The sequence below is a fragment of the Triticum aestivum genome, chromosome 1A (genome assembly GCF_018294505.1).
Source record: "Triticum aestivum cultivar Chinese Spring chromosome 1A, IWGSC CS RefSeq v2.1, whole genome shotgun sequence".
Classification (NCBI taxonomy): Eukaryota; Viridiplantae; Streptophyta; class Magnoliopsida; order Poales; family Poaceae; genus Triticum; species Triticum aestivum.
Window position 1 is genome coordinate 442,609,059 of NC_057794.1, and position 19,961 is coordinate 442,629,019.

A 19,961-nucleotide genomic window follows, 5' to 3' on the forward strand; every position below is an offset into this window, starting at 1 on the left:
CAGTTGTCACAGCAGCTGAAACTAATCTACCAAATTCTTGTCTTCTTCGGGCAACTGGCTCTATCACTTCACCTCTTACCTTTCTGTTTAACTTCATGAAGTCATTGTTTGTCTGCTCTGGTTGAATACTTGTATGAAAACATTCACTCTGATTGCATATTTAGCTTCACACTGTCTTCCTATTTTGATCTGTTCTACCTAGCTGCTACTTGTCCTCATGCTTTCTCAGTACTATACCTTGACTGTTACATTGCTAGTGTAGCTTACCTTCCGTTGTATTTTGTTTAGGCTTTGTTTCAACTGCCCGACTTCAAAGACATTGTCTGTTTCGAAGTCTTTCATAACAATCACCTATTCACCCCCACTGTAGAGAAGAGAAGAGCGCCACCGGCAAGAAGGGTAGGAGGGTGGCCTTGCTTTGACACCATCAATCTTCGTCTTTCCTGGGAATCTTTTCATTCATGCCGTCACTTTTGTGGTTGTTTCAATGCTGGTTTCAATCATACGAGTACCAGAATCACTCAAATCATTGAGAGGAGTACACGTGTTTTTTTAGGGAAAAGTACACGTGTTAATGTCATATAAAACATAATCCGGATTGCCAGGTATTAGCAAATTATTACATCAACCGAACTTGCCCTACTACGCCTACAAAGAGATTCCAGTCATACATAAACACAGCAAAATCTTGTTAGTACACTGTTTCGCACCGAAGTGCAGGTCACATTCGATATCTTCATACTATGTTGGAAGCAGTTACTACCCAACCAATCTGTGTCCGGCCTTTCAGAGGCGACTACAATCTACCTTCATATTAGCTGTTCAGCGATATGAAACGCTAGAAATATATACGTACAACAGGAACAGGATGAACCGGGTACGGGGTACCCAACCTTTTTCGTTGGTCCGCAATGAGACAATTCGTCAACCATTGCAGTGCACCCAAAGGCACGACGGCGCAGCTCCTTCATCCTCCCTGTACTAAAACCAGAACAACTGGATATCCTTCAGTAAAAAACAGTTGGGTATCCTAATTGGTTCTTTAGTCCAAGTATGGCCTTGAAGACAAAGAAGACCGATCCAGAACCAATTCTCTATCATTCCAATCCAAACCAACAGCAGCTTGTGAGGTACTTCAAGCTGTTGAAAACAATATTCACTCAAAAGTTTGCAATATAGAGCGAAGTTGTAAGCCTGTAAACCCTGATAAAAGATAGCAACAGAGTGGAGAAACTACCTGCAGGAATGGAACCGTCATCACCACCATATGTGCTTGCATAACCTTAAGCACCATATCTCTTCAAAACTTTGCTTAGTGCTGGCATCACATTATATGCTTGATAGGACCTTCTAAGTTCAATGATTGAGCCCACCTGAATGATCATTATAATACAGGCCAAAATTAGTATCTAATGCCCATTACTGAATAAAAAACACACTGTTAAATCTAATGTAGCAGCTCACAATCAGAGGCTCAGTGGTAGAAATTCTGCAAGGCTTAGTTTGATCAAATGTAATGCTTCAAGGTTCTGACATATTGTTAGGTCTGTAGCTAACTATATGGTACCTGTCAGCTAGACCCCAATTTTTATTTTATTTTGAGCTGAGCTATACCCCAGTTTTGGGAGTTGCTTTATGTATCACTGAAAAACGCCCAGTTTCATCAAAGGCCACTGAAAAACACTATCCATTGTATATGACTCACTTCCATAATCTCTTCATTCTTTTCTTTCCCTGTTAGCTGGGTGGGTGTTATGACTTCTGTCAAGTAAGTAAAGTGACCATTGTCTCCTGGTTTAGCAGTGTTGCTGCTGCGTTTGCCACTTAAGGAGTGCTAGTCCACTGCCACCATGGGTGCCTTACAGAGGTGAAGCCTCACATACAGGAAGCCATGGGGGAGCACTGAACCAGACAAGGCCTATTAGTTGTTTATCATGGCCAATTAGGCAGTTATAAGTGAAAATACTGACATCTATTTACCCCTTAATGGAAGTACACAAACATCACACTAATGGTGGTGGCAAATAGTGAAGTTTCGGAAGTGGGTTGGTATAGAATGAATTGGGAATCTTCCAGTGGCATATGATAAACTGGTAGTAATTCAGTAGCATATAAACAATTATCTGTTTTCAGAAAATAAGCTTCAGGACACAGCAGAAGTGTCCCAATTTCTAGAGGATGAAAAATCAATGTTGGTGGATGGAACTATACTCATTTAACAAAAACACCACATGCATTAAATATTGTTATTTTGAATTAAGAAGAGAGGAACATGCATTATTTTTTTTCTACCAAAGGCAGCAAAACAAACAGCAAAATAGTTAGTGGGTGGCATCTATATAGTTATATATGGTAGCACACAACATGACATCATTAGTATTGTAAAACTGCAAATCATCTGAAATCCCTGCAAGCACTTCGGCAAGTTTGATTTCATTAAATTTGAAGTCCTCTAGAATTTAGAATTTTAGATCCAGCTACCTAGATCTGATTCAGCTCCATTATATCTACACAATCTATGTTTACAAAATAGGCAATAGCTGATGAAGTCAACATAAACTTGCAAATCACAACTATATTTTTTCGAGATATCAATAATGAAGAATTTGTTTGAGATGAACTCACAATAATCAAGACTGATGTGAAACCTATAGAAAACCCCTCATTTATTTGTCTGAGATATCTGTCAAGTAATAACGAGGAAGTTGCCAGCAAGCTCAGTAGTAGACCTCCTACAAGGGATAGATATAGACAAAATGAAATGTGCGCAGGAGGTAAAACCAACGAAAAGTTTCACCATGTGAACCTACCCCAGAAACGTGTCGATGTTTGTATCTTTGTAAGATAATCCACTGTTGCTCTTCCAGGTTTTATCTTTGGCACTCTGGCACTCATCTTATTCAGGTAGTCAGATATCTCTTTTGGCAAGTTGGCCTGCGGTGCATGGTATGTAGATTAAGGTACCATTTCGTTAGCGCATGTACAAATGGAAGTGTGCCTCAGAATCTAAAATAAGGATATCATGCTCCTAAAAAATGTAAAAAACAAGCATCCACTACTAATTTATAAGAGTTAAGATTGAAGATCATAAGAATTTGTGAAAATTGATAAAAGTAACATCCTAAATGCTACAGTATGGTAGTACTTGGTTCCATATATACTACAAGCAACTATTATAGAACAGCAGGCAACTATAACAGTAATACAACATCATGACAACAAGATAATCAAGGTATAGGTTTATCCTGGGAAACAAAATGCACTAGTATTCAATCTTCACAAGCACGAAGCAGGTGCACGCAGAGAAGGCAAATTTTAATGTTTAGCATAACTTTAAGTGTTAGTACAAAGGTATTCATAGCAGCCAAAAGAAAAATAATTCTTGGCTGTCTCAAGAGGGTGCACATTATAGCAGCCCAAAGCTAACTAGACAGAAACATGAACCCTGTTGCGAGAGTCTTTACCTTTTAGTTTAGAAGTCCATACCAATACATTAGTGTGACATGATGCATAACTGTATTTTGTGAAAAATAGAAATGAAAAAAGTATATTCATAATTTTCACGCACTTGTGTGTGTTGTAGTGTTGGCAGGTTATTTTTTGTTGTTTTGGTGAAACAACATTGGTCACTTTGTTCCTTCCATCATTTGAAAAGTTCAAGCTAGCAATGACTAAACCCTTCCCGGACTATAATATATTTAGAACTGACAGTTTAGTTGTGTGTGCTTTCTATAATTGTTAAGCCAGTTTCCACAATAGCACTTCAAGGTAGGAATGCCACTCGTTAACTGCTTACTGTTATTCAGGATGTTGGTTAAAAACGAGTTATGAAGATTAAAACAAACTTACAATGTCAAAAATGTTGAAGACGAAGACGAAAAATGCATAGGTCAAATAATAAATCCAAGGACTACCACCAACTGAAGTCATTGGATTCAAAATTTCCTTCAAATTTTCCCAAAATGGCGAACGAAAAATGCTGCAGAAAATCCACATCAGAATTGAAGGAAAAGTGAACATGCATACACACGGAAACAATGGATTACCTGGCCATAATGCTTGGAAAAGCAAGTAAGTATGAGGTTGTAAGCAAAGGCTGCATCCCTGTTGGGTTTATATTGAAGGGGATATATGGCTCAACCTCTGTAACTGGGGAGTTTTCATTCCTACAAAAGAATGGGAAAGGGAAATAGAAGGGGAATTATAAGGTTTCTAAAAACATAAATCTACTATCAGCAAAAATTTCGTTCGATGAACAGGTGATGGTAACCATCAAGTAATTTCTGTTGGTCAAAATGCATCCAGCCATTTCTGTTGGTAACCATCATTGTAAAGCTAAACAGTTGGTAGAAGAGTACAACAAAAATGTATAGACGCTAAAAGTACACCGAAGAAGCACTGTGGTTTTCTGAGTGATGTAAAATATTTCTTATTAAGAAAGTTTGTAATAGAAGTAACTCCGCCTATGTTGTCTCAACATAGCCGGTCCCGAAGCCCGGGTAAAGGAGGAGGGTTGTGATAGGCTTGGCGAGCCAACGTAAAAACTCAGCCACTCTTATGGAGATGAAACCCAAAAGATTTTCGTTGGGGCGTAACCCTCTCAGCGACGCGCCACATCGGAACCCGGGTGTGGTGGAAAATGGGCAAGGGCCGGGCCGTCACCCCCCAGGTGGCGCGCCGTATCTTGATCCGGATACGGTGGCAGGTGAGCGAGGATCGGGTCGTGGCATCCTTAGTGGCGCGCTACATCGGCGCCCGGATGTAGTGGAAAATGAGCAAGGGTCTTCGCATTTGACTCGACGAGTGCGAAGGGTAAGGAAGCTAGCCGAGCCTAGGAGGATTCGCTTAGGTAGCTGGAACGTAGGGTCTCTGACAGGGAAGCTTCGGGAGCTAGTTGATGCAGCGCTGAGGAGAGGTGTTGATATCCTTTGCGTCCAAGAAACCAAATGGAGAGGACAAAAGGCGAAGGATACCGGCTTCAAGCTGTGGTACACGGGGACGGCTGCAAACAGAAATGGCGTAGGCATCTTGATCAACAAGAGCCTCAAGTATGGAGTGGTAGATGTCAAGAGACGTGGGGACCGGATTATCCTGGTCAAGCTGGTAGTTGAGGACTTGGTTCTCAATGTTATCAGCGCTTATGCCTCGCAAGTAGGCCACAATGAGAACACCAAGAGGGAGTTCTGGGAAGGCCTAGAAGACATGGTTAGGAGTGTACCGATTGGTGAGAAGCTCTTCATAGGAAGAGACCTCAATGGCCACGTGGGTACATCTAACACAGGTTTTGAGGGGGCGCATGGGGGCTTTGGCTATAGCATCAGGAATCAAGTAGGAGAAGATGTCTTAAGCTTTGCTCTAGCCTACAACATGATTGTAGCTAACACCCTCTTTAGAAAGAGAGAATCACATCTGGTGACTTTTAGTAGTGGCCAACACTCTAGCCAGATTGATTTCATCCTCTCGAGAAGAGAAGATAGGCGTGCGTGCCTAGACTGTAAGGTGATACCTAGAGAGAGTGTTGTACCCCAGCATAAGCTGGTGGTTGCTGACTTCCGCTTTCGGATTCGTGTACAGCGGGATAAGCGTGCCAAAGTCGCTAGAACGAAGTGGTGGAAGCTCAAGGGGCAGGTAGCTCAGGCGTTCAAGGAGAGGGTCATTAAGGAGGGCCCTTGGGAGGAAGGAGGGGATGCGGACAATGTGTGGATGAAGATGGCGACTTGCATTCGTAAGGTGGCCTCGGAGGAGTTTGGAGTGTCCAGGGGAAGGAGAAGCGAAGATAAGGATACCTGGTGGTGGAATGATGATGTCCAGAAGGCGATTAAAGAGAAGAAATATTGCTTCAAACGCCTATACCTGGATAGGAGTGCAGACAACATAGAGAAGTACAAGATGGCGAAGAAGGCTGCAAAGCGAGCTGTTGGTGAAGCAGGGGGTCGGACATATGAGGACCTCTACCAACGGTTAGGCACGAAGGAAGGCGAAAGGGACATCTATAAGATGGCCAAGATCCGAGAGAGGAAGACGAGGGATATTGGCCAAGTCAAATGCATCAAGGACGGAGCAGGCCAACTCTTGGTGAAGGACGAGGAGATTAAGCATAGATGGTGGCGGGAGTACTTCGACAAGCTGTTCAATGGGGAGAATGAGAGTTCTACCATTGAACTGGACGAGTCCTTTCATGAGACCAGCATGCGTTTTGTGCGGCGAATCCAGGAGTCTGAGGTCAAGGAGGCTTTAACAAGGATGTAAGGAGGCAAGGCGATGGGCCCTGATTGTATCCCCATTGAGGTGTGGAAAGGTCTCAGGGAAATAGCGATAGTATGGCTAACCAAGCTTTTCAACCTCATTTTTCGGGCAAACAAGATGCCAGAAGAATGGAGACGGAGTATATTAGTACCAATCTTCAAGAACAAGGGAGAATTTCAGAGTTGTACTAATTACCGTGGAATTAAGCTAATGAGCCATACAATGAAGCTATGAGAGAGTGTCATTGAGCACCGCTTAAGAAGAATGACAAGCGTGACCAAAAATCAGTTTGGTTTCATGCCTGGGAGGTCGACCATGGAAGCCATTTTCTTGATACGACAACTTATGGAGAGATATAGGGAGCAAAAGAAGGACTTGCATATGGTGTTCATTGACTTGGAGAAGGCCTATGATAAGATAGCGCGGAATGTCATGTGGTGGGCCTTGGAGAAACACAAAGTCCCAGCAAAGTACATTACCCTCATCAAGGACATGTACGATAATGTTGTGACAAGTGTTTGAACAAGTGATGTCGACACTGATGACTTCCCGATTAAGATAGGACTGCATCAAGGGTCAGCTTTGGGCCCTTATCTTTTTGCATTGGTGATCAATGAGGTCACAAGGGATATCCAAGGAATATCCCATGGTGTATGCTCTTTGCGGATGATGTGGTGCTAGTTGACGATAGTCGGATGGGGGTAAATAGGAAGTTAGAGTTATGGAGACAAAACCTTGGAATCGAAAGGGTTTAGGCTTAGTAGAACTAAAACCGAGTACATGATGTGCGGTTTCAGTACTACTAGGTGTGAGGAGGAGGTTAGCCTTGATGGCGAGGTGGTACCCCATAAGGACACCTTTCGGTATTTGGGGTCAATGCTGCAGGAGGATGGGGGTATTGATGAAGATGTGAACCATCGAATCAAAGCCGGATGGATGAAGTGGCGCCAAGCTTCTGGCATTCTCTATGACAAGAGAGTGCCACAAAAGCTAAAAGGCAAGTTCTACAGGATGGCGGTTCGGCCTGCCATGTTGTATGGCGCTGAGTGTTGGCCGACTAAAAGGCGACATGTTCAACAGTTAGGTGTGGCGGAGATGCGTATGTTGAGATGGATGTGTGGCCACACGAGGAAGGATCGAGTCCGGAATGATGATATACGAGATAGAGTTGGGGTAGCACCAATTGAAGAGAAGCTTGTCCAACATCGTCTGAGATGGTTTGGGCATATTCAACGCAGGCCTCCAGAAGCTCTAGTGCATAGCGGGCGGCTAAAGCGTGCGGAGAATGTCAAGAGAGGGCGGGGTAGACCGAATTTGACATGGGAGGAGTCCGTTAAGAGAGACCTGAAGGATTGGAGTATCACCAAAGAGCTAGCTATGGACAGGGGTGCGTGGAAGCTTGCAATCCACGTGCCAGAGCCATGAGTTGGTTGCGAGATCGTATGGGTTTCACCTCTAGCCTACCACAACTTGTTTGGGACTAAAGGCTTTGTTGTTGTTGTTGTTGTTGTTGTAAAGTTTGTAATAGAAGTAGCTTCCTTGCCTCCGTAAACAACTGACAGTTAAGGCCAAAAAAAAAGCTCCTGGCAAAACATTTCTTTGACCTGGACCGTAGTACAGCAGACTAACTTAAGAATTCAGCTTAGCCTAGGCAACGACATGATGAGAGGTGACGGCAGTCATGAGCTAAATGCCGCGTATGCGTATCCTAAGATCAGTATATGATGTAAGCAATGCAACCCTTTTTTTAATAAATACAATTATAAGCAAATCTTTATACATCAATGCAACCCTTTTTTAATAAATACAATTATAAGCAAAGCATGCTAACTTAATAAGTAACAGGTAACCATTTCCATCTTGCGCACATAATATTCTAGTCTCTAGTGTGACATAATAATTTTTGCAAGTTCGAAAGAAAGTGCAGCCTTAAGCAACATAAGAAAAAACTAATAGGTAACCATTTTGCAGATAATGTTCCAAAGTTAGCTGAGAGTTTTTGCGAAGTTATTGTCTTATTGCCGCAAATAACAGCATTCAAAATTGTGCTTCAACAAAAATTAATGCAGAATCAAACTACTTTATTACCCTGCAATAGAAGCCAACTTGAATCCATAGTACTGAAGCTTTATCTTCCTACATCCTTCAGTCACCAACACTGCCCCCATGGTAACCATCATAAAGATCCCAGCTACTCCCAAGATGTAGGGCCAAGATGTGCACACATTTCCTGCTCCGAAAGGCAAGTTCAATTGTTCAAATAAGAGAAAACAATATGAAACAGAACCGTCACACTATCAGTTACTGCATATTCTACTATACAAACTGACACAAATGTTCAACTGAAGCACTTTGTGTTATAAACACGATGTTGACATAAAACATGTCAAGATTAAATAGGCACTAACTGTTCACAGCACACATGATACTGGATGAGCTACAATATGTTATGTTGAGCTAAGGAGATAGATCTGATGGCGTAGTTAGAAAAGATAGTGTCACTGCCAAGATATCACAAAAGAGGCAATATGGCAACATTCCCTACAATTTAAGTGCAAGTTTCAACATAAGATTTTCCTAAGCTTAATTAATTAAAACACAACCAAAAGAATAAATTGAGGGAATTCTTTAATTTATTCCAGTAATCTTGGCAGAATATATGATAATTTGATCTACCAAGGAATATTAGAATTTAATAAGGTTTCAGCCGTGATTTTTTGTTGCCAGTATGAAAGGCAGCCCCAAAATAAGCAAGAAAAAAGGGCACGTAAAAGTAACAAATACAGTCCAGCAATATACAAATCACTGTCTCTAAGGTTTATAACTTGCGCGGAAGACTCAATTAATAAATGAAACATATAAACAAACATTTAGCAAGTTAGGAGGGATTACCTGAAAATTGAGTTAGCATCTTGTGTAGTGTATTTGTGTAACCAGTCAATATTCCAACACAGATAATCAAAGATGAGCCATGCCCTGTACGGCAAAATACACAAGAAGCAGTAAGCATGAAATTGCTAGCCAATAACAAGATATGCACTGCTATTTGATGATAATAAACATGGTAAAGTTTTACCTCACCACATCATCCACATAAACATTTCCAGAAATGATTTCGCATATGTTATTTTTCAAGTCAGGAGGAAATACTCATTGATTTTCATATATAGCGAAATCCTACTCATTGCACAGTTGAGTAATCAGCACATGAACTAGAACAGAGCAAATCCCAATTCAAAATCACTATTTTATTTTTCTCGGCAACAGCAGTACCAGCAGTTACATTGGTTGGGACCCAAATAAGTTAGGAAAAATGAAACAAAGTGTGGAATTATTTCTGTCATGAACAGACGCTCCCATACAAAAAAAATGACCAAAATGGGAAGCTCTTCCACAACATGAGTATGCCTTTTTTCCGTTAGACATACTGTTAGGGATAAATATCACAGAAAGTAGACCGACTGCGACGGTTTGAAGAACAGACCCGCGCTAGGGTGGAAAGAAACTAGAGTAGAGAGAGAGAGAGAGAGAGAGAGAGAGAGAGAGAGAGAGAGATTTGAGGACTGGGTCTCATTGATAATTCTTACTACATCCAACTTGCGGGCCTTCTCATCCCTAAATAGGAAGATACCTAGCAAGCAATCTAATTGAGCATGCTAGTACTAGATAACAGATGCCATACAATCATTTCCCATCGTGTTTACCTCAAACATAACAACCTAGCATCAGCACTAACTTTTGTTGACATTCCATTGGACTATTGGTACTGTACCAAAGGCCGCAGGACCACATAACATGCTGACCGCAGCTGCCAGATTGCAACACCTAAACTGCTGCTGCTGCTGTTGCACATAGACTGCCCAAAAGGATGTATCTATTCAGCCTATACAGTAGAGGTTCAGTTTATTTGGTGCAAACAGTATGCAGAACAAAAATATCTCATTCAGACGAAAACAACAATCAAATGGTCAGAACTTAAGGATACAATGCATAGATATGTACTCCCTCCATTCACAAATATAAAATGTTCTAACTTTTCTGTGAATCGGATGTATATAGACATGTTTTAGTGTGTTTGTTCACTCATTTCAGTCCGTATGTAGTCCATATCCAAAACATCTTAGATTTGTGAATGGAGGGAATACTATACTAGTAATATGAAAAATGTGACTCAAAACAGACTCTTATGAATAACCATTCAAGACTTCCAAAGGGCACCATGTACATGACAGAATGTTGAATAGTACTCCCTCCGTAAGGAAATATAAGAGCATTTAGATCACTAAAGTAGTGATCTAAACACTCTAATATTTCTTTACAGAGGGAATACAACATAATAACACAAAAGAGTCAACTCATGCAGCAAATGGCGCTAAAACAAAATATGAACGAAATGAAAGTACTACCAAAGCCAGATTCCGTTATGGTGTCACAGATCCAAGTCGTTGACATTGCACCGAGGACAAGCAGAAAGCTTGTTAATATGACATGCTTAACCCTGAGACAGATGAAAGCAAAATAAATAGAGCAACAGAGAGAACAGAAAAGCATCCCTCCAGGTCAATCAAATTATGACAACTTATAATGTCTCATCACTCTACAAATGAGGGCATGCCGTAAATGAAATGATAAGTTATATGCAAACTCTGATAAAAGCATACATTTGTGCTAGTTCTAATTTTAAAGTGCCTCCATCTTCCATCAATGGATGGCAAAAGAAAAGGAAAAACCAAAGGAAGAAGCATGAGGTGGCCAATGGTGGAGCACTTCAGCAAGCTTGCCAGATACGAGCAAAACAGAAGTCAAAGTATAATATCATATACGCAAAAAAGGTAATTTACCTGTAACTTGCTGCATATATGGAGTACTGCAGCGAATAGCATGACACAGTACAAGCAGCCACAATTGCAAAACCCAGTGATAGCCACCATCTGAACATCAAGATGGAGGAGCTCAAACTAGATGAAGATATAGAAAATGGAACAGTTCCCAAAAGAAATTCAATCTCGCTGTTAAAGATAGGCAACTAAACACACATATAGCTTTTGATCTTCTCATGCCCGTCTAATCCTTCCTTGCGAATCTTTTCAAGTGATGGAAGAACATGGCAAAGAACCTAAAACAGACACAAGTTGTTATTGTAATAGTAGTATAAAGGGTTGTTATATCTTGGAATGAAAATTGTCTTCAGCTAGTACAGTCAAAAGACACTCTGAAGCTATCCAAGTACACTTTTAAGTGGCTTGATTGTCATAGTTACAACTACTGGTGGTTGTTTGTAAGGATTCTGGTTTTCTGTAAATGGAAAACTAAGGTCTAGGAGACATTCCAGCTTCCTTTGTCCCCCCCAAAAAGGGAACATCTTGCTTGTGCCACTAGCCACAGCTTAAATCTCAATTTCACGCTCTTCTTTTCAGACTTGCCACTGTTGCAATCACACTGTTGCCTGAATACATGATATTCTCTTTTTGGCCTAGACAGCCCAAAATTAAGACCAAAACGCCCCCAGTTGTATGACAATAGACCTCATTTTATTGCTCCATTGTGCTAAGGGTATGTTTGGAACTTCGGATGGTCACCAAAGCTCACGCTGGCAAAATTTTGGCCTCTTTGTTTGGAGGGTTGCCAGTGTTTTGCCATGGCAATGGCTCTTTGCCCACTCTAGTTCATTTTTCTTGCCAATGTTGACACCAACTCATGGGCAACCAAAAGCTTAATAAATTTTTTGGCTAGCCAAATATTTGGTAGGGCAAGCTTGGGCAAGAACCAAACATATGCAGCTTCTCTCTGCTACTTGACCTTATCTTATGTGCAGCTGTAATGGTGTGTACTAAAGGCAAAAAAAGTTGAAATTATGCTCTGTATGGATGAAATGGAGCCTAACAGATACAAAAACCTGAACTTTTGTTATGTTTGGAATTTTAAGTGTGGATTTGGTTATCGTCCATGGCATGTTGAGGTCAGGTGCATAAAACCCTTTGGTCGTGTTCATTTTGGTTGCGACAATAAACTTCTTTGCCACTGCATAACATATGTCGCAAATTATCTTTGGCTGGGGATTCAGGCCTTGAGGGTTTAAGGGGGATTAACAGCTGGCTGCCGCTTCTGTCCATGTCGTCCCACATGTGTTATGTGGGCATTTGCGGCAACCCACAAAGCGGCACCGTCTAGTATGTATGCTATGTGTTCCAGCAAAGTATGCTAGATTGGACACACAGTAACTTTCTCCTAATTGAAATCAGTCGATTAACAAACAGAGATACGCATAGTTAAGCTCACTATGCCAGGATAGAGACGGTAATTGATGGGGACGCTCATGTATCAATAAATCAATTTCGGTACTTCTTAAGACCAGTCTAGATGTTGCATATGAACATGAATCAATCGGGGTGACGCACATCATCAACAGATGATGTCACAATAAGAGTGGAGAGAGGCTGATGTGTTCACGCTTGTGTTCAGATTTGACTTCAATGTCGAAGCTGCAGCATGCAATGGGTCGATTCGGCTGTTCGTACAGACCACGCGGAACAAGTGGCCTTAGTTGTGACCGAGCGGGTTGATCCACAAGTTCCGCATCTGTTGTGCGTTAACCTGCAGTCATCCATGTACCATCTTATGTGGGATGGCCGGATGGTTCATGCGGCACTGGCCCGCTCCCACTTGGGACCTTAAAGTGGGGTTAATGGGATCTGAACCTAGTTGAACCCCAAAATATGTCAGGTTCTAACTCTTGAACAAGCAAAACAAACCAGCTCTGATGAAACGGTAATTGGTAGGGATGCATGAATGTAAATTCAAACAACAGTGTAACGGCAATAGTGAGTAGGCAAAAAAGAAAACAATACATATGAGATTTCTGATGTGGCTAATGACATTGGAGTATTGCTATCAGAAAACAAAAGCACGTGACAGGACAAAGGAAGAGAGTATCTAACCTGCATTACAATCGACGCTGAGATCTGATGACTGATTCCCAGCTGGAAAAACGACAGCTTCAGTTCAGAAGCAAAATCAACGAGGTCATCTGCATAGATGAAGGCGCATTGCAAAGTGCAATTTAAGACATTTGCTAAAATCCCGTGACATGCCTACACGCTTCAGCACGTGTGCAGGTAGCAGAAGGGATAATCCGGAGGGGACAGTAGTACCTGCAGGGAGCGGGGCGAAGCTGAGATAGGAGTCGGGGATGAGGCGGCGGTCGAACCCGGGAAGCGGGACGAAGTAGCCTACGCGGCTGAGCACGATGAGCACGGCCGTGACGGCAAGCCGCCGCCGGATTTCGCTGCGGAAGAAGGCCTCCGCCGCGCCCTCCGCCACGGCCCCGAGCCGCGCCAGGTCCAGGAACCTGTTCCGGAACCCGGGCGCCTTCTTCCCGCCCGCGCCACCCTCACGCGCCGGCTCGGCGGGGGATGCGGCGTACGACGAAGCCCTAGGGGCGAGGAGGAGGCGGCGAGGCGGGGGGAGCGTGCGAACGAGGAGGTGGCACTGGTTGGCGCGGAGAGATGGGTGCTTGGGAGCGAGGTGAGGTGGCGGGAGGGGGAGCGCGCACCGGGGTGGGAGCGGGAGCGAGAGCGCGAGGGAGGAGGACATGGCGGTGGTGGCCGGCGAACGAGCCTCCGCCTCGTCGCGCGGCCGCAATCCGCAGGGACGGGAGAGGTTTGGGAAAGCCAACGATGCAGACTCGCTAACAACTACGGAGCGGTCGTTCGGTCGCTGGACTTACACGGCGACTCTGCCCGAACCCCGAGTCGCCGGCCTACCTCGGTTGCTCCTACATTCCTTTTTTTTCTTTTTTTTCTCTTTTTTCTTGAACATCCTTCTCCTTTTTCCTTTTTATGAATATATGAATATACTCTCCCCTCTTTATCCAATCGGCAAAGGCATATTAGATTACAACACACAATCCAGAAAGTCGGGGATTACATCATAGTTGTGTACAATGTTATCAATGTCCAAAACTTCTCTCGCAATGCGATGAGCTGCCTCATTCGTTTGCCTACGAACATGTAAAAGGTTAAATCCTGAAAATAAGAAACTACCTCTCTAATTTCATGGAGCACTTGACAGGCACTCGAACGTTCTAAACCAATCATTTCAGAGTGTATAGACCTCCTGACAACCAGTCTCCATGCGTATCTTTAATATTCCTTTATTGTGTGCAAATAGCACTGCATCTCAACATGCAAGTATCTTATCGGTGAGAGGGGCTAGAAACTAGAATACCATCGTATCTCGCTCCTGCCGCTGCCACAAAGGTTCCAGAGTAGTCTTTGCCAATAAAGTCAATTCCCCCTCGCCATCGGCCTAAATCGGTTGCTCCATCAGCATTGATCTCAACCCACCCAGCTTTCGACGGTTTCCACTTTACCTGCACTACACCTTCTTGTGTTATTTCAGGTGCCGGTACCTCAAGGGCACGCACAATATCATCGATGATGATCATCGATTTGTGCGGCGGCCACTGCTCTTCACCGTGCGCGAACTTATTTTTCGAATGCCAAATTGCCCACATTACCATGATCGTGATTGCCTCGTCATGCTTGGGATCATCTTTACATCCAGCATATCTTTTGACCATGTGTACGAGTGTAGTTTGGATGCTTTTGATGTTGAACTGAACCAGGGCAGCCTCCCAAAAACGTCTCGCATGATCACATGACAATAGGCTATGATAAGGACTCTCCTGCTCATGACAACACATCAGGCAGTTGAGCCTAGGTCTTAATATGTCGCCAGTTTAATTCTCCAAAGCAGGGTAGCATATTATTGACCACCCTCAACCAAAAGACTCTGATCCTTGGTAAGACATTTACAATGGGTTTGGTTATTGCTCAGGTAATGTAATGGGTTTCGTATCATGAAGCACTGCTTTTGATCTCTTTTTACCATATACGAGCTTTGTTTGGTTCGTGAGGTTGGGTTCGGTTTCCTAATCAGTTGTCGTTCGGTTGTTTTCAACTCTGCGAAGCGGTGTATCAAAATGCACTGTTACCGAAGACGTAATACCCGAACCAAACGTCATCTACGATTGTTTAAAGCATAGGAATCGAAAACCGAGCGACCGAACCAAACGTGTCGTTAGTTTTCATGGGGCTTTCCAAACAACAGTATCATCACATGAGTTGCCCACTGGAAACTTTTCTTTCATACGACCTTCCATGACTTCTCTGTACGTCGATCGTATTGAAAAGATGTCATTCTTCCCCCATGCACATGCCCATATATCCTCCTTGGCTCCTCTTGATCTCGGCATATTAAGGATAGCATCAGTATCAGGCACAAGGAAAGTCTCCCTTATATATTCAATGTTTCATTATCCTATTTCTTCCTGGATCAAATCAGTCACAAGTTGAAATGAATTTTCCTTAAGCCTCCCATCGGTTTCATGGTGTTGGTCCCGACAATCCAAATACTTCTTCTTTCAAGTCGTCCCCAATTCGCCTAACAAGACCTTTCTAAAGCATGTTGGTGAACCGTTTGGAACTCCCCATGTGGGTAATAGTGCCCCTTCAGTACACGCACGCATAAGCTTTGCGTGTTGTCCAAGAGTTGCCATGCCTGCATAGCTAACATGGCATCATTGAATAGTTCTAGATCCTGAAAGCCCAACCTTCCTTTAGACTTTGGAAAAGCCATATTCACCCATGACTTTCAATGCATACCTTTCCGTCCAGTGATCCATCCCACCAGTATTTGGGTATGAATGTCGTTAATTTCTCGCACAAGACTTTCGTGAGTTTAAAGCAACTAATAGAATAGGTTGGAAGTGCTTGAACCACAATTTTAAGGATAACCTCTTTCATCACACAAGACATAAGTCTCACACCACCTTGCACCCCCAGACCGTGATCTTTCATGAATATGCTCAAATTGGTGCTCCGTTGACCTCCCACCACGGTCGGTAGGCCAAGGTACTTCCTAGACAATGCCTCCGTCCGGATATTTAAGGCGTCTTGACCCTTCTCTTAGCCTAAGCCCCATAGTTCGGGCTAAAGAAAATTGAGCTTTTCCGTTTATTCATCCTCTGTCCAGAACCAATACTATAGTTACTCAAAATATCATTTAGTTGTGGTGCACTCCTACTATCCGCTTTCATAAACACCAAGCAATCCTTAGCAACTAATAGGTGGGATACCCATGGAGCATGAGTGCTAACACGAATGCTTGTGTCTATCCAACCCCCATCACAGTTCTTGATGATGCAAGATAAACCTTCTCCACATTACTCATATAAAGGATGCTAGAGTACCCGCCTTCTGGGGGCCTTCGAGGGAGAAGAGGCCTCTACGTCGTTGGTTTTTAGGTGGCATGCTCCGGGGAGCTCTCGGGTGCTCTCCGCGCTGTCCGATCTGCCCGGATGGCACGAACCCGGGCGACCCGACTGGGAGGTCCATGACGGGCGAACCGAGGGATCGCGCGGGGGGCACCGTCATGTGGGTGCCCGTGCCACGCGCACATGCGACATCTCACGCGCTTGTCCACACACGAGGGGCCACCCGGACCTGCCTATCGGCCTCTTTGCCCCCTGGTGGGCTGGTTCGGTTGCGCTAGGCGGGGCCTGCGTCAAGTCTGTCCGGCTGCACCCCGTGTCGATGGCGTCGTGGCGCGCTCCTGTCCATCGGGCCACCTTGTCCGATCTGCCCAGATGACGAGCATCCCGGACACCTGAGTGGGCGGTCCATGATGGGTGCACCAAGGGCTCGCGTGAGCCAATCATCATGTGGTGGCTCATGTCGCACACATGCAACGTCTCACACACGCTGCCCATGCGCATGGTGCCAGCCAGACCTGCCTGCTAGCCTCTTCACCACCCGGCGGGCTGGTTCGGTTGCGCCAAGCAGGGTGTGCGTCGAGTCTGTCCGACGGCTCCCCGCGTCGATGGCTCCATGGCATGCTCCTGTCGGTCAGACCTATGCATCTGGTACATACTTGGACGTTTTCGCTCGGGGGTCCATGGCGCGTGGGGCGCATGCGCGACCGGTGCCTCCTCCTCCTCTAGCCATGTCACCTTATCTCAACAAGTGGAGGAATTCGAGGAAGAGGAGGAGAATGACGATGAACAGGATCCACGAGACAAGGACTGCAACAAGTTAACATTTCACAAACTGCCAGATGGACCTTCACTCACTCAACCATCCCAAACGAGGGGGCATGTAGAGGATCCTTAAGAGTCCATCGCCTTTCCAGAGAGAGCGTGCTCGAGGCGGCCTAAAACCAAATGAGGGTTGCACAAAGAGAGTTGAGGATTGTCTAAGCAAGAGGGAAAGAAAGTAATATGGACACTTGCTTGCTATGTAGTATTTGAGAACCTTCTATTTGGTCGTGTCCAACTTTGTATGTTGAACACGCTATGTTGAACTTGGTATGTTGAACTATTTGTGATCAAATTGTTGTGTGATGGACAATTGTTGTGTGGTGAAATTTGAATGTTAATTGTGTGCTAGACAAAATGGTAAATGAGCTCTGGAGTGACTACATGGGCCCATCATCAAGGTTCTTGGTGGCAGGGTTACATGTCCTTCCGCCTGCAGAAACGTACGGAAACTTTCAGTACCATTTTGGGCTAAATTTACTACCGTACCGTGAGGACCTTGGTGGTAGGGTTGCCCTACCGCCCACCCATTCCCCATTCACTTACCCCCTCTAGGTGCCTACCGTATGCCGGCCTAGGGTTTAATGTGCTAACCACTTGCCCGCATGAGCGTGACGACGACTAGGTTTCTGGTGCCATAGACCCTGGTGGTACGTTAAATCCTACCACCGTTGGCGATAGCAAAAAGGTTAAATCCATTTTTCTCAAAACAGGGTTAATTAAATCATGCTAAACTATGCCACAAAGGTTACAACAGTGATTTTGGCCGATAAAAGTCGTGCTTACTGTCACAAAGCAACGTGTTGTAGAAACAAACAAGGATAAACGTCAACGCACATGTACACGCACGCACACACGCATGTCGTAGAGCACTCCACAGCCACAGGAACACGTAGCATCTTTTATACAACTGACCGCCGGCCGGCAGAGCTCACCAAAGCCGACGGATGACATGCACGGCACATGAAATTTGTCCCGCCAGCCGGAGGAGGGAGCGGGGCTGGACGCCTAGTTCGATCAGCGGCTTCTCCGGTAGAGGGAGTAGGCGTTGAGGACGACGAGGAGGACGAGGATGATGGAGGCGATGAGGCCGAGGCAGGTGGCGCTGCCGATGTGCCGGCAGAACTTGCCGTAGATGTTGCAGATCTTGTTCCACCGCGTGTGCGAGTTGCCCTTCAGCCCCACCCAGGCCACGGCCCCCGCCGTGCCCGTCGCCGACGCCATGATGCCCGCGTAAACCTGCCATGGTTATAGATAGGATTGTTACATCAAGCTGTGCCCTGCGTGCAACTACAGTACATGTGAGAACAAATCATTCAAGGCAGAAGATACTGACCACATCAAGCAGAATGAGGACGAAGATCCCCTTGGCACAGGAAGCCGAGCTTGACATGGACTTGACCGAGGTGGCGGCCGTCAGAAGGCTATACAAGCTCGTCATGCACAGCGCCACAAGAAGATAACTGCAAACCACACGTAGACAGGGCACACAATAAGCATCAGCAATCCATGTTATTATACGCACCGTTCCTACGCGGAAGTTATCAATTCCCGTAGGAGAGGAGAGACGTATGACATGACGATCAACTCACGTACATGAGCGCTGGCGAGTCTTTGAACTGGGCGGGCACCGGCCCGAATCTGAACGGCGGCGTCAGGACCAGGGGCACCATCTCCGTCTGCTTGGCGGTGACCAGCACGACGAGCCCCGACAACGAGACGGCGAACAGAAGCACCCTCAGGGCCAGGTCGGCGCCGCGGAGCCCGGCCGGCGACGACGGCGCCGTGTTCCCGCTGTCCTCAACGGTGCCGGCCATCCCTTCGATCGGGGCGCGCGCTTGTCTATAGCTGGGCGGGGAGTCTGCGGTTTCCGAGCACTAGAAGAGATTCAATGGATTGATCGCCGGGACGCCCAGGCACGGCAGTGCGTGGTTTTATAGGCTTGTAGCCGCCGCCGGGGTGGGGTGGGGTGGGGCACGTACGTGAGAATGCACAATGTCATTGCCATTGTTTACACGCAGGCTGCTGCAAGTACGCATGCACTTCTGACTTTGACTTGCAAGTAGCCCGCTTTGTACGCAACTTAGTATGATCGTGTTGACAGCCTCATCCACACCGTGAATATGTTTGGGTTTGGGTGTGTTCACGTGCTCTCCGTTAATTGGAATTCAGCACTTGTGCTTCTACATTGTGTGTGATACCGGTAGGGAAGGTGACATCCATATACCGACCCTAATAAAATGGAAGTTGTACACCAGTTGGTCAGTCAGACAAGCAATGGTAATGTTGACGTGGCTAGCTGTTCTCCAAATGCATCCATCGCTTTCACGCGCCGATCGCATCCATGATTCTCGTTAGGGGTTGCTTATCTAGTTTGTGTTAGTCAACGTGCTCTATCTGATAGTACGGATTGTATGTTTATGTTTCGAGAAGCCTATCTCATCGGGCCGTATTGGTATTACTAATACTACCAATACGACGACGCTTGATCGTGTACAAGATTACGACAGATCGTGGGGATCAAATCGTGAACACAACTGGTCATGCTACAATATGTTAATTCGCATACATATATTATCCTAACCTCCCACAGACACACAATGTCAGCATGTTAGCACGG

At 44.9% G+C, this 19,961-nt stretch overlaps 2 protein-coding genes across 3 annotated transcripts; both read right to left on the reverse strand.

Annotated features, from left to right (window-relative positions):
- Positions 1-529: 529 nt before the first annotated feature.
- LOC123054821 (preprotein translocase subunit SCY2, chloroplastic) lies at positions 530-13,946 on the reverse strand. Of its 2 annotated transcripts, XM_044478677.1 has the most exons (13): positions 13,398-13,946; positions 13,185-13,273; positions 11,283-11,362; positions 11,088-11,177; positions 10,653-10,744; positions 9,139-9,222; positions 8,335-8,476; positions 4,047-4,166; positions 3,850-3,979; positions 2,811-2,934; positions 2,626-2,732; positions 1,238-1,373; positions 530-1,140 (listed from the first exon to the last, which is right to left on the reverse strand). In XM_044478677.1, exons 1-12 carry the CDS (start codon positions 13,837-13,839, stop codon positions 1,284-1,286), a joined length of 1,590 nt encoding a protein of 529 aa, XP_044334612.1. In that variant the 5' UTR covers positions 13,840-13,946; the 3' UTR covers positions 530-1,140; positions 1,238-1,283. The 2 variants fall into 2 exon arrangements, with proteins under 2 accessions (XP_044334612.1, XP_044334620.1); XM_044478685.1 differs by lacking the exons at positions 11,283-11,362; positions 13,398-13,946 and having other exon boundaries at positions 13,185-13,239.
- A 4,110-nt stretch (positions 13,947-18,056) lies between these two features.
- Positions 18,057-19,266, reverse strand: LOC123144270 (CASP-like protein 1D1). Its single transcript, XM_044563388.1, has 3 exons — positions 18,938-19,266; positions 18,678-18,804; positions 18,057-18,580 (listed from the first exon to the last, which is right to left on the reverse strand). The coding sequence occupies exons 1-3, from the start codon at positions 19,156-19,158 to the stop codon at positions 18,359-18,361; spliced, it is 570 nt and encodes a 189-aa protein (XP_044419323.1). The 5' UTR covers positions 19,159-19,266; the 3' UTR covers positions 18,057-18,358.
- Between the last annotated feature and the right edge of the window lie 695 nt (positions 19,267-19,961).

Excerpts from the sequence above, each read along its gene's own strand:
- LOC123054821 (XM_044478677.1), bottom strand. The coding sequence starts at position 13,839 with ATGTCCTCCTCCCTCGCGCTCTCGCTCCCGCTCCCACCCCGGTGCGCG. Across the intron at positions 4,167-8,334 it reads AAGTTGGCTTCTATTGCAGG|GAATGAAAACTCCCCAGTTA; the intron begins GTAATAAAGTAG and ends ATTCTTTTGTAG. Across the intron at positions 3,980-4,046 it reads TTTCCAAGCATTATGGCCAG|CATTTTTCGTTCGCCATTTT; the intron begins GTAATCCATTGT and ends GATTTTCTGCAG.
- LOC123144270 (XM_044563388.1), bottom strand. The coding sequence starts at position 19,158 with ATGGCCGGCACCGTTGAGGACAGCGGGAACACGGCGCCGTCGTCGCCG. Across the intron at positions 18,805-18,937 it reads AAAGACTCGCCAGCGCTCAT|TTATCTTCTTGTGGCGCTGT; the intron begins GTACGTGAGTTG and ends TGTGGTTTGCAG. Across the intron at positions 18,581-18,677 it reads TCCTCATTCTGCTTGATGTG|GTTTACGCGGGCATCATGGC; the intron begins GTCAGTATCTTC and ends TAACCATGGCAG.